The sequence below is a fragment of the Glandiceps talaboti genome, chromosome 2 (genome assembly GCF_964340395.1).
Source record: "Glandiceps talaboti chromosome 2, keGlaTala1.1, whole genome shotgun sequence".
NCBI classification, from domain to species: domain Eukaryota; kingdom Metazoa; phylum Hemichordata; class Enteropneusta; family Spengelidae; genus Glandiceps; species Glandiceps talaboti.
Window position 1 is genome coordinate 18,240,263 of NC_135550.1, and position 14,050 is coordinate 18,254,312.

At 35.5% G+C, this 14,050-nt stretch overlaps 2 protein-coding genes across 2 annotated transcripts in view; both read right to left on the reverse strand.

The window, feature by feature from the left end:
- Positions 1-2,602, reverse strand: part of LOC144453857 (uncharacterized) — a 47,297-nt gene extending 44,695 nt beyond the window's left edge. The window contains exon 1 of the mRNA XM_078145230.1: positions 2,497-2,602. The gene's annotated coding sequence lies outside the window, so the exon portion shown is untranslated. The remainder of the gene's footprint in view (positions 1-2,496) is intronic.
- A 1,943-nt stretch (positions 2,603-4,545) lies between these two features.
- On the reverse strand, positions 4,546-11,224 carry LOC144451432 (vesicle transport through interaction with t-SNAREs homolog 1B-like). Its single transcript, XM_078142273.1, has 7 exons — positions 11,024-11,224; positions 10,246-10,304; positions 9,337-9,447; positions 8,297-8,374; positions 7,477-7,650; positions 7,069-7,130; positions 4,546-5,741 (listed from the first exon to the last, which is right to left on the reverse strand). The coding sequence occupies exons 1-7, from the start codon at positions 11,121-11,123 to the stop codon at positions 5,654-5,656; spliced, it is 672 nt and encodes a 223-aa protein (XP_077998399.1). The 5' UTR covers positions 11,124-11,224; the 3' UTR covers positions 4,546-5,653.
- Positions 11,225-14,050: the final 2,826 nt, after the last annotated feature.

Genomic DNA, 14,050 nt, shown 5'->3' on the forward strand with positions numbered 1-14,050 from the left:
CTACATAAAATGAAAAAATGAAGAAATATTAAAGTTGCGCAACTTTTAAAATGTATACGCACATGTAATTTCTGAAGTAATAATAAATATCTGTGAGATATGTCACCATTCTCACATTTAGTATTCATGGATACACACACACATACACACACACACACGCACGCGTGCATGCGCTACTCAGTAGTACATATAGTGTACTATTATTAATACACAAATAATTGAGCTAATAATCTAAATCAGACTACTGTCTTCATGTGACACTTTGTTTTGACAGCGTTTCAAATCATTTCTGACCTTAATCTGACCTTCCTTCTCAAGAGGCACAACTGCTGTTATCATGTGTAGATAAGTTGAAAGTTTTCCACATATGGGAATCATCAAAACAAACCCTGCCAAATGGTAAGAATGACTGGTACTAGAAAACTGAACAGCAAAAAAAAAAATTACCTCGTACAATTTATCAGCTTCATCCATCATTGAAATACTTTTGTTTACGTCTAACAATAAATCTTTATGTTCAATCTTTTCACAGATGCTGATTTTGCCATCTGTGTTACATTTCATATCTTGTTTCTGACTTTACATTAGTTAACATTAGGTTGTCTGAAAATTCTGACTTTCTAAATGCCTTCAATCATACTTAAATCTTAAATCATTTTCAAAAATGTGATTGTTACAAAATGATGGATCGTTCTGTTTCTTGGATGTCAACAAAATTGGCATATTCAAGCTCACATGGAACATAAGTTGATAACATAATATGATGAGAAGGATCCTGTACGTCAAGTAGTTTACAAACTAAGTGCGGTTAAGTAGGTGAAATCTATATTTGTCATATAACCAGGGTTCCCAATAAAAATTAAAGAACAAGACACTGATATTGTAGCTTGTCAAATTCATAACAGGGAAGTACAAAAAAAATTCAGACATATAAAGAGTAACTAACAGTCCCAGTCCTGTCAACTTTGCCACTGAATCACCAACAAGCCAATGCACTATCTAGAAACAAAGTACATTTATAATTACACTGATAGTATATCTCTTGACACTTCTATTTACATTAAGTCACATTTAAATAACTCTGCTACTAGAAGCACTCTCACAGGGAATGTTCAAATTACTTGGTAAATAAAAAACACTTCATTAGTGGGTATAGATGTAGCTGTTTACATTTCAAAACAATAATAATCCTGGCTTATTAAAACTATCCTTTCAAACTTTGACACCTACCTCATGATATGAACACTATTAATCTACAAGACCACACTTCTGAATATTTAGTAACTGTTGTGACCTTTGACTTAAAATAGTGATACTTGATATGTTGCTATGCAACCACAATATCAATCACAGTGTCACAGATTTTTTTATTTTATTTTTTTACAAACAGCACATATTTCATCTAATGTGATGAAAGTACATGGAGAAGCCCTTCAACTGGATAATAACTGTTATTCTATCTAATCACCAAACCCCCCAAAATTACTCATCAGATTGGAGTGACTCACACATACTCATTTGAAACTGGGTCATTTTTTGAAAAGGGCAAACCTCACTGTTTGTGATAAATTTATTACTAACTCAGTATTTCTATATTTGAATATTTTATGTACACAGGTAAACATTTGGACATGAAAATATCCCTCAAACGTTGAGACTGGATCATATTCCATATATGAATAAATGCCAATGATATGATATAATGGCTAGATTCCATGGAAAACTAAAACTGTATCATGTTTAATAGTGATGTCATAGTTTTACCATACAAAAATAGCACCCTGTATCGACTAATGCCTTCGTCATTACTTAGGATGTAATCTGAGTAATTTCACTCCAGTCGGACCTTTTGACTCCAAAATTTTGAAAATTACAAGGACTGCATTTGCTGGAACGAAAGCACCACAGGAATTTGAATCCACGGGGAACATAAATGCATTGCCTACAAGTACAATCGACAACCTAGAATCGTTTATAAACACAACTCAATAAGGAGACCCAACTCCTATTTTATATCAGGAAAGAGTCACTAAGTTAGTTACCAAAAAAAACATAGCCAAAGGCAAAGAAGTGAACCGAAGCTTCATTTTTCTCACGTCATGTAGGGTGATAGTAATAATTATTACGATTTGCCTGTTACTGTCGACGGCTGATGACGGTTACGCGACTCCCACTCACGTAGGTGCCATAATAATGGTTAAGAAAAACTTACCGTAAAATCGTGCCCCGATCGACCCTAGATCTTCAGAATTTACACCCCCATCGTCAACAACTTAACACATCACTCTGCCTGAGTAATACTGCCAGACTAAAATGGGTCCGGGGAAGACGTGAACGCGTAAAACGCAGAGTTCACCGCATCCGCTGTTCAGTCTGTTACCGGAATGTTTGGTATGTGATGTTTTCGTATCAAGACTTGAATTATGCGTTTGACAGATGTGAAAACTAAATTGGGTATCAATATCTCCAATGGCTTGACGAAAGAAGAATCCTTACCTTATATTTTACTGTTGTTTAGGTGATTTACATAGCTGCAGACACATATTACATGTAAACATCACTCGAAACCGCTACACTACACCGCTGGAACCGCCATCTTGAATTTCTGGCTACCTAACCGACATGCATTACGCCAAACTTCCGTCAGCTAAAGGGTTACTTCCGAGACTGCCAGCTGATCTAATCAAAACATTGACGTTATATTTTTTTCGGCGTTCGTAAGATTTCGCTTTTACTGATAACCCATTTTTAATGTATCATGTCATGTCATTAATACAGCGCGAAGATCCATATAAAATATAATGCTTCCAAGCATACTTGCAATATTCACATTGAATGTCGGCTAAATACCATGTACTACTACTACTACTACAATTTATATCACAATGTGCATTTGGGCCATGAGGAATGTAATTTGTTCTAAAAAAATATAACGTTTTCCTTTGATATCCTAATTATAGCAGACATATCTATTTTTCATTTTTTGAGGAGTAATTATTTCATTTCATTATTTCAACTTAAAAATAAGTTACAAACCCTCAAAAACTTGAAATAAATGCATGTGTGTATTTACCTAGTTGTTCTTTGTGCCCAAGATTAGAAAAAGAAATTGGCCACACTTAATTACCAGTGTCTGCAATATGCAAGGAATAGCTTGACTTGATAATTGACCATGAAACAAAAGCTTACACCTGATAATATAGGGGGTAGACACTTGAATGGAATCTCTATGTATTATAGTTTTTGACGGTAAATATGATTTTTAACTGAAAATATGGTCACCATTCAGTAAAATAGTGAGCTGAGTACAAAGAGTAAATCGTCTATATTTTGTCTTTTGTATTTACCTGGAAACATGATTTCTAAGAAATTGGCAGAAAACAAACACAAGAAAGTTTGTGATATTCAAGACCATGGATTTTGGTACACTGAGTAAATATAATATTGATTTTTAAGTACAAATATGACCGTCATTCAGTCAAATTTGCATATGTCATAAAACAAAGTGATGTGTATATGTCCCATATGATATGCCACCTTTGTGCCAGGTTTGACTGAAATTAGATACTGTACGTCAGAGAAATGAGGAATTACAATGGTCAGACAAGCAAAAGGACAAATGTATGAAGCCCACTGTAGTAGCCCCTCCTTCAGTAGCTAAAAAAAGTTGCTTTGTCATTGCCCCTCCCCCTCCTAATACTTTATCTTGTATTGGTGGTATTTGGCCATACCTTGTACGTAAGTACAAGTGGGCCAAAGATGATGATTCATATTCAACTCTAGGGGGCGCTGTTGATGAATCATGGACACACCCTACTGTGACTAGACAGTTTTCAGATCAGTAAACTTTCTTTTCAGAATGACATCAAGGAGTAGATACATCGTTACTATTGCTCCTACACAATTAAAATTCATTCAAATACAGGTAAAAGTATAATTGAATCAAAGATGCAGAGTGGGTCGTAATTGATATTTCATTGAAAAATTATTGCAACCAAAGCTTGAAAAGGAGGTTGTAACATGAACAATTTCAGAAAAAGAATACTAAATTCCCCCATAAAGCCAATCAAGCTACACTACACCACCTACCTGACCTTATAAACATACAAATGTGTTTATTTTACTGTGACGACTCATAATGTTTGTACTTTAATTTCAAAGTTGTGTGATCACAAAGCCAGCACCAAATATTTACCAAGGTCCTATGACTTTGCTTAGAAAGGCAATTTTTCGGTCATTTTATTTTGCAATTATCAAGTACGGTCATAAATGGATTTGATTTCTTTCAATAAAATTATTCACTTTTTAAACTTAAAATTGAGTTAATACAACAATTAATATTAACTCTCTCTATGCAGGTATGAAATTATAAATGCTATCATACTGTATGAAGACTGCTCAAATTTCCAAATATTACTGACAGAAACCAAATAAATTGCTTCGTACATTTAACAGACACTCAGAATAAAAATTATAAAAAACAATTTGGACCACAACAAAGATACATTCTTTTCTGACCCATAAGGCCAATTTTATTTCCAATATTTACATCAAGACTGTGGTTGTACATGGCATACATAGCTTGGATAAAGATTATGACACAAAGGGTATCTATCCCACCTTCAAGGACTTACTTTAGACTTTTGTATTTCATATAAAAACAGGTGCTGACAAAGTTTATTTAGAAGAGAAATCAACATTTATTCTTTTTATTGCATTCCCTCCTTCTGAACAATATTGAATATTAACTTTCAACAGTCAACATGCAATCCACACTGAGCATGCTCAGATGCAAATGACTGTGGGATGGATTGTCATACCTAATCCGGGATAATCAGAAGGGTGGTCCTCTTGCCTGGTCTGGGTAACCAAGACTGTGGTAACAAAATATGTGACAAGATTGGTTACAACCGTGATTGATGTTGATCAATGGCAGGCCAAGTTTCCCATAATGCAAAATTTCAAGATGGTGGATTTGTAAATTTACTATTACTGACAGAAACTGGTATTTCCTCGTCCAAAAATTATGATCACGGCATCATTTCTTGGTACAGTCTACCTCTTGTTACACACATATCAGTATATAGGCTCGCATGTCATCATAATAACTTAAGGTTAGAGAGAGACGATTCTTTTAATTCTTAGGACTACATAGCCATATTACATCATTCAATATCCTGACATTATCTACAAATCTATTGTTTCATCTCCCCATGTAAATGGACAAAATAGGATACTCTTAAAATCTTCAATCAAATTCAATGCCTGAGTTCCATTATCTTTGAAGAAATTGAGTAGAATGGTATTACATAGAAAAATGATTGCTGTGAATTCAATGTAATATCTTATAGAATTCACACATCATTTCATTTTCATTCTCTTCTGTTTGCAATATCAGTGTCAACACAGATTTTACTATCAAAATTGCTCCAGTTTAAATAGTTCCTTGTAAGAGATTTCTGTCATCAAATCTCTACACTTTGGCAAAGTCTGATTATTCTAAGAACTCCATCTTCTTTGAGTAATTTTTAAGGATGGCAAAAAAGACTTGAATTCTTGGAGTACTTTGTAACCATTCCTTCATGTCCAGCGTTCAAAGTTCATAATAGTTTATGTTGTATGACTTTACAATGTTGTCATGACAACTAAATCCTTAGCGCAACTTCAAGTACAAAACAGCACCCAGTATTCCCAATTCTAAAAGTATGATCATTCCGAGTAGAAGTTTGTTTGTCATTAACCTGTAATAACAGAACATAACATTAGACAACATAAAACACATGTTATATTTTTAACCTGAAACAGAACATAACATCAGACAATGTAAAACACATATATTTTTTATCGCTGCATAGGCTATAGATGTACAAGCCTTCAAATCTGCACTGAATGCTACCAATACTAGGGTTCCATAGTACTTTGTTTGTATTGCTCCACACATGACCCTTGAGTCTTTGATGGTAACCAGTATTGGTGCTTGTATGTCAATGATACAGATACAGATACAAATTATACAGACACAGACAGACAGTCACAGACACATACACAGATACAGATACAGACACAGATACAGACACAGACACAGACACAGCTACAGATACAGAGACACAGTCACAGACACAGACACAGACACAGACACAGACACAGACACAGATACAGACAGATACAGATACAGACACAGCTACAGATACAGAGACACACAGAGTCACAGACACAGACACAGACAGACACAGACACAGATACAGACACAGACACAGACACAGATACAGACAGATACAGATACAGATACAGATACAGAGACACACAGAGTCACAGACACAGACACAGACACAGACACAGATACAGACAGATACAGATACAGATAGGCCAATTTGTGACATTGTGTTAATCTGTAACAGCTACAACAGAAAATGCTCACCAGAAGATTGTATACATTTATATTGTAAGCCACTTTTTGGGGAAGTTGAGTTTTCTGTTTTACATGCTAGGCAAAAACACTATTACGATAACCGTTTATTTGCCATAGAAAGAATGAATTTGTCACAGTATGCCATACATATACAGAAATTGACAAACTAGAGAAATTGCACAACACATCTGTATAGAGTACAATTGAGAGTTCTATGGCCAGAAAACAGGGAAAAGCTAAAGTGTAGCTTTGAAAAAATATGTTTCCCGAGTTTGGAACTTTACAATTCGTAGTACAATGAGAAATAATGAGGGCTTTCTAAAAGAAGAATGTAAAATATCAATACAATTGTTCTACAGTAACTATGAAGTACGGAATAATTACAAAATACCGTATTTACACAAGAAAAAAAAATTAGTTCAGTTAAAAGATATAAAACAGGTGGAAGGAAACATATAATAAAACTATACATATACTTTGGAATGTTGCAACATCTGGTATAGTTTGATGCATCCCAAAATTTGATAAGACTGGTAATGTCTACAAAACATACCAGGATTGTGATTTTTTTTTTATAAACATATTATTGTCTACATCATACATGATAGTTTCTATATTCTAGCATGTAATGAGGAAACTAGTGTATAGAGTCAACATACCTCCTTCCCATGGAATTCAATATTTTTCTACTGCGACTGAGATCCTGGTCCATACCATGTACCTGTAAAATCACACAAATAAACTTTTTTATTCTACTAATACAACTTTCTCAAATCAAGTAGTCACAAAATATGTACAATTCAATTACTCAGGAAGACCCTCACATAAAACATAAAGTATTGAACTCCTGTCTGAGATCAATGTTCTTACATGTAGTAGTTGTTCTCCTTCTTCCTCTTTCATTTATATTTCTATTCTTTGCTCTTTTATGTACCTTGTTCCTCTCCTGGCAGTCAAATGTCACGGAATATTATTGTACTAATGTTGAAAGTACATTCTTTGCTAACTGCAATACCATTTCTTTTCTTTACAACTTGTTCCCCTAACTCGCCTGTCATTCTACCTACCCTGTCCCTTGTCCTAACAAGTTGTTCTTTTTGTTCCCCTAACTCATCTATTATTTCTATTCCCACAGCATCTGTTTCTGCAGCCACTCTGTGTGATCTCTCAATGCTTTCTGATGCTCTGCCAAGAGTTTCGGTCCCTTGTAGAAGTCTAGCTCTCTGTGACGCTTGTATTGCCTGAAAGAAAGAATACAAGCAAATTGTAAATGTACAAAAAAAAAAGAAGTGTATTCCAGCTATAGAAATCAAAGTCATCTGTGATGATGTCTTTGAAATGTTACTATTTAGGAGGAGAGCTTGTGGCAATGGCTAGATAATTTGAGAATTTTAATTATGTTACTTTTGTAATTGTCATGAAAATCACCAACAAGTGAAAACTACTTACTATCACAGAGATTTATCTATTGTCATCAAATGCAACAAGTCAACTAACACAAAGTGTACAATTGTACTTATTTTTATTGTTGCACAATAGACTTAATAGCACTTTCCCATACTGTGCTAAAAAAATTATTACCCCTGGCATGGACCTAATAGGTACAACGGCCCTTTATACTTCTTCAACTACCTGGGAGCATACAATCCAGCGAAGTCTCTAAGTGCATATACAGTAATAAAGCATTCACACTGCAACCTCTATCCTACCAGGTCCTCAATTATTGAGTTGACTGAGGCACAGTCATGGTTCAAACCATGGTAAGGCTCAAAGCTGCAACCTGTAGACTCCCAGCCTGTCACTCTAACTATTCAACCATCATGACTCCGCTAACAGATGTAAATGTGGCCAGTCAGCAGAAACTGTGTGGTAAAAACGAATACTTACTGCTACATCACTACCACTATCATATATACCAGTTGACAGTAATGCATCTCTACTGCCAGCCCCACTTGGCATTTGTCTCTGAAATGACACATAAATAAAATGGTTCAAGTATGAAACTTACTCAAATTTCATGAAAAAGCCTGCTCATGGTGTTAAACTAGTCAAAGACTTAAGTCATTTTAATACTGAATAACTACTCATACTTCTTTGTTCAACTGATTACTTGAGCGAGAAAAAATTGACATTGGAAAACACTAAATTATCACTTTATCAAAGTATGAATACATTGCACTACCTGGTCTCTCGCAAGGTTCCTTATTTCTGTGTTAAGACTTGATCAATACTTTGTGTGAAATGTCTTACTTCAAACAAGATTATTTGTAAAGGAGATGAAGATTTGATTAACATTGATTCAGCTTAAAAATTGCCGAAAGACTGTGCATATCATACACATTTTATGTTCCCCAAGAAGAGATAAGAAACTGGCTTCCCACAGACCGTTCACTGCAAATATAAACAGCACTACCCAACCCCAACTGATAGACAGACACATACAGCATCCTTGCTTGGAACATTAGATTGCATGCTAAGATTTTGACACATACATGTACAAATTGAAACTAGCAAGAATTTGAGTCTGCTTACATGGTTCCCCATGGTGACATGTGTGTACACAACTACACATACAGTGCCTGCTTGTCAGCAGGAGTGTGGTGTTGTTTATATTTGTAATGAGTGGTCTGCAGGAAGCCTGTTTCTTTTCTATCTAAAGTGTTCTTGGGGAACATAAAATGTGTATGATATGCACAGTCCTTTGACAAAACTTCGATTTTTAAGCTGTATAATAATTAAAGATGAAGGTACCTTGTTGTGGTCAATGTCTTCATTCTTGAAGTTGGACATCATTTTGTTCAAATCAGTCAGGTGATCACATTAATAAGGTCACCTGATATCAGAGACACTTGTTTATCACAACACAAAAAGAAAATGACAAGACATTTTTTTCAAGCATGTGATAAAATGTACTAAAAGTCACTCACCAATTCTCTTTGGAGTTTTTCTAGATCTCTTCGATAATTTCTAACTTTGCTTAGCAGCTGTATACGATAACTTCCAGGGGCTGGTTTTAATTCTTCTTCCAGTTCTTGCAGCTATGGCAGAAATCAGAAATCAAAAACGACTATTTCATGATCACTTTCAGTCACACTAGATTCAGTAGGATGCAAGTCTACAGTGTCAGGATCCTTGCTAAGTCATGGTTGTAGTCATGACAATGGACTAAAAACCTTACTCAGGGTCTGCTCAATCTGATTAAAATCTGATGTTAGATAGGCTGGTTTTCCTGTATTTACCTTTATTCCATCGTTATTGCGTCTTTTACGTTAGTTTTTTATTTTCCTGGACGAACGCCTTTCCAAAGGCCTTTGGAAAAGCGTTCGTCCAGGAAAATAAAAAACTAACGTAAAAGACGCAATAACGATGGAATAAAGGTAAATACAGGAAAACCAGCCTATCTAACATCAGATTTTAATCAGATTGGGGTCTGCTGTACTGTTGTGACACATAAAATTATTACACAATACTGATGAATAACTCACAGCTTGTATAACCATTCCAATAGTTGTACAAGTCACTACAAATTAGACTATACTGTATTGGATGATATGTTGGGAATGACATGAAGTTTTCGTTAAATTCAAGGTGTGGACAAACACAAAAGCAATGGACTTACTGAACATGGTACACTTGAGGATCATGTCCTACTGTAATTTCTGTGCATTCTCTTCATAATTTTTTTTAAAAAGTCACATCAAACAGGTCCAATTTTTGTATCAAAACAATATCAAAGAAATCATTAGATTCTAAATATTCCCTGGGACAAAATAGTACTATGAACAACACTAAGAAGCAGCAAAGTCCTTGATGCTCTGATTGATTAGTGATCTTACCACGATGTATGCACTTTCAAACTGTCTTTCTGCTTGCCTGATCAATCTTTTTCTTTCTTCTACAAGAATAAAACAAATAAATCAATAAATCAATCAATAATAAATATTATACTGCACCTTCATGTACAACCTATTCTATCCTACTTGTATACATGTATCCATAATTCCATTTATTAGTGGTAATGACAAAATAACTTCTAATTTTCACTCTTTGACAAATAGTTTACCTATATTGATAGGCATTATGTCTGGCTGATTTGCATTACAACCAACTGTAAGTAAGGAATATACAACAAGGTGCAACATGGTATTAATGTGGATACACCATCGATACATTATATATACAACAATCATGGAAGTATCATTGAATACAACTGATTATCTTGATGGTGTTTGCATGATACAATATAGGTTAGCACGGTAACAGGTAACTTGGCTTGGACCCCTTGCCATTTCAACCCCTGTCATCTCCCCCCTTTAATTATCTTGAACACCCCCCCCCCCCCCAATCCTGGTAATCTTGAACGCCCCCCCCCCCCCCACAGTTTATCATCTATTTAATATAACGTGTATTCTTTCCTATCATGATTTTCAGTTGTATTAAACTGAGGATACGGGTGGTAAACTAAACAAAATTCTACAGTTGGATATTTTACATTTTCATATAATAAGGGGTGAACCAACAGAAACAAAATATATCATTCAATAACGATTCGTCGATCTCATCATCATGATCATGTGACATTTCAAACGACCGACATTGTTTAGTTTCACTCACCTCCACTACATAGTGGTATTTTGTCATGAATGGTAGTCCTAAGTGACGCATACAAGGATCGAAATTCATCTTCGTGACTCTCAAATTGTTCAGAAGACATTATGAACTAGGTTTACACGATAATTTGGTAGAGAAGCAACGCACAGACCACTTCCTGGTCCCAAATCATGAGGACGATGTTGTACTTTTACACAGGCTAGATATTTGCATACGGTCAGAGTTCAATCACGTCAAATGGCGGCGCTATTTTGCGTGTTTCTTCGAGATATGCGCAAACACAACAGACCACCGGGACCTGTATTACATATATTGGACAGTGGGGAAGATCTTCTCCACAGTCTATGCTAAAACATGTAGAAGATAGCTTTTTCTTTCCAGAAAGGTAAGGGACAAAACGTTGGTTACTGAATAAACTCACAGCAAAGGGAGATGTCATTGAGTACCTCTTTGTCTGGGCGCTAGCGCCCTCAGTATATTATGACTTTCAGTCGCCTTGATATCCCAAGGTGTCTAGCAGCTAGACTACCTGTACATAGGAAGGGAAAACAACGTGCCCCTATTGCAGCCGTCTTGTAACCTCATCTAGACTTAGGAAGTCGCACGTCAGGGAATCTTCATTAAATTGGTCGTGGGGGACCTGGAAACAGAATAAATAAGGGGGTCACTTTCAAGTTACAAATCGGTCCTCAGGGCGCCGGGGACATATTTTAGAAAATGGAATTATAAAGGGAAGATCACAATTTACTTTGACTCATTTTTTAATATCTAAATTTGCATTATTTTGTGATTTTGACATGATCCCCGGCACTGTTGCCACCGGTTCCTAATCTTACTGCTAGCACACCCCACCGCTGCCACCATTCTAAAGTAATAACACATCAAGTGAAGTGAATTAACAAAAAGTTGTGGTCATAGGGGCGTGTAGTACTTAGATTGTGGTTTTCCTTGTCTATAAAGGGATAAATATAACAACGTTTTGGCTAGAATATATTCCCTACACTTTATACAGTTGTAGTAGCATGGCCAAGTTCGTGTGATGATATTTTCCTTAGGAAAACAATAATCTAAGCAATAATACATGCCTCTGGGGTTTTGGTGCAAGGTGTTGACCTCGGTGTTGAGGTTGTCACTTGTACGCTCATCTAGTGTAGTCTTTGGGAGTGAGAAGACGACTTCGACTTCATACTGGTTAGCAGTGACAGAGTACGAGGAATGACAGAAATAAGCGTAGTCGTCAGCACAGGGACATTTTCCTTGGCAATTGATGATGACGTATTTTGGCAGAATTCCAATTTAATATGGCAATGGATGAACGAATACCTATTACCATATACCCTCCACCAACGTTGGTGGAGGATCTATGCCCCGGGGTCTATGCTGTTACATATTGATAATATTTTAGCCTCTGTAATATAATCACATTTGTCATTTTTTCGTCCTAGGGATTTTATTACTAGACGATGATGTTTTAGTTCCATACAGGACATTTTCCCAGGTGTGGTGCATACTCATCATTCATTGGCATAGAAGCAAAGGACACCATGACAACCACAGGCACTCGAATCAATGTGTGATTTAGAAAAACAAATGTATGTAAATAAGACTTATTTACATATTTTTTTCTACACATTGATTTGAATGCCTGTGATGACAACGGTGATAATATAAATATTTATTGATTCAAATCTTACCATCCTTATATCGCGATCCGGGCAAGTGCACCTGTTAGATGTCAGAGACTCAAGACGCAGAGACTTTATAAAATATTGTGTTAGCGCCCTCAGCGACAGAATTTTACATTTCTAAAGAGGCTAGGCATACATCATGTGGTCGATCGAAAAATTGTGTATGACTACATTTAACGTATAGCAGCAATTATTGCAGCGTTTAGTTTTTGAATCAGAGGTTTTGTTTTTGTTCTTGAGGTGTTTATCGTTCCTGGGGTTTGACTCAAAACTACTAACAATAGAAAGCTCAAAAACAAAAAGCTCAAAATCAAAACACACACCTGTGTACATGGTGCAGGTACGTGCATGCAATTCTTCATTCGGTCGGGAATTTCTTACAAGACTAGACTAGCTAAGCTGCTTTCTACATATATTATGAAATATCAACAACCACTTTATTTTGTGTGCCTCTCAAGTGAGGTAATAGGAAAAAGGCAATTGCTTTTCTGTATTCAATTTCGCCAAAATGTCAACAACAACAACAACAACAACAACAACAACAAACAACAACAACTGCCATAATTTGATATTTTATTCGATACTCTGACCCCTGAAAATTATTGATTTTCAAAAACGATACATGATTTTGTTAAAACATACAATACACATGCACAACGATCGTCACACATCAACCCTATTACAAATAAGATTGCTATCAGATCGACTGACCTAAAAAAACCGGCCGTCTAAAACATCACAAATAATAGTAAAGAGTTTGACTTCGTCTATAGTTTTTGACTGAATATTAACGCACTATGAACCCATTGTATCAGATATCTGGAGAAGCAATCATAAATGAAGGTAATAGTTTTTACTTTTTCGGAAAATTTAAAATGCTACATATACAAATGCGTGCAGTGGATACGATCCATTTAATATCCAAGTTTATTCTAAATGATAAATTTCGGACATAGTTCTTCCTTGCCCTATTCATTCGCCAATATCAAAACTAAGATTAAACAAATGATAAAGTAATATGATCACAATAAAATAACGATTTTCCAGGGTCATTCTATCAAAGAATTATTTAACTTCGATGTAAGACTCGACGACCATAGCGTCTATTGTAAGTTCAATTTTTAAGAGCTAGCTACGTGTGACAAATACGGAGGCTTAATGAGGACATAGGAGTTGTTTTTTAAAACCATGTGAGTAGTTTTTTTTACCATGTGAGTAGTTTTTTTTTTTACCATGGGAGTAGTTACAAATATTTCAAAACCCATCTATTTATTGCGTTTGTGCTTCACAGGCCCGTTCTTTAAAGAAAATGTAAATTTAAAAGAAAAGAACGAACGGTAAA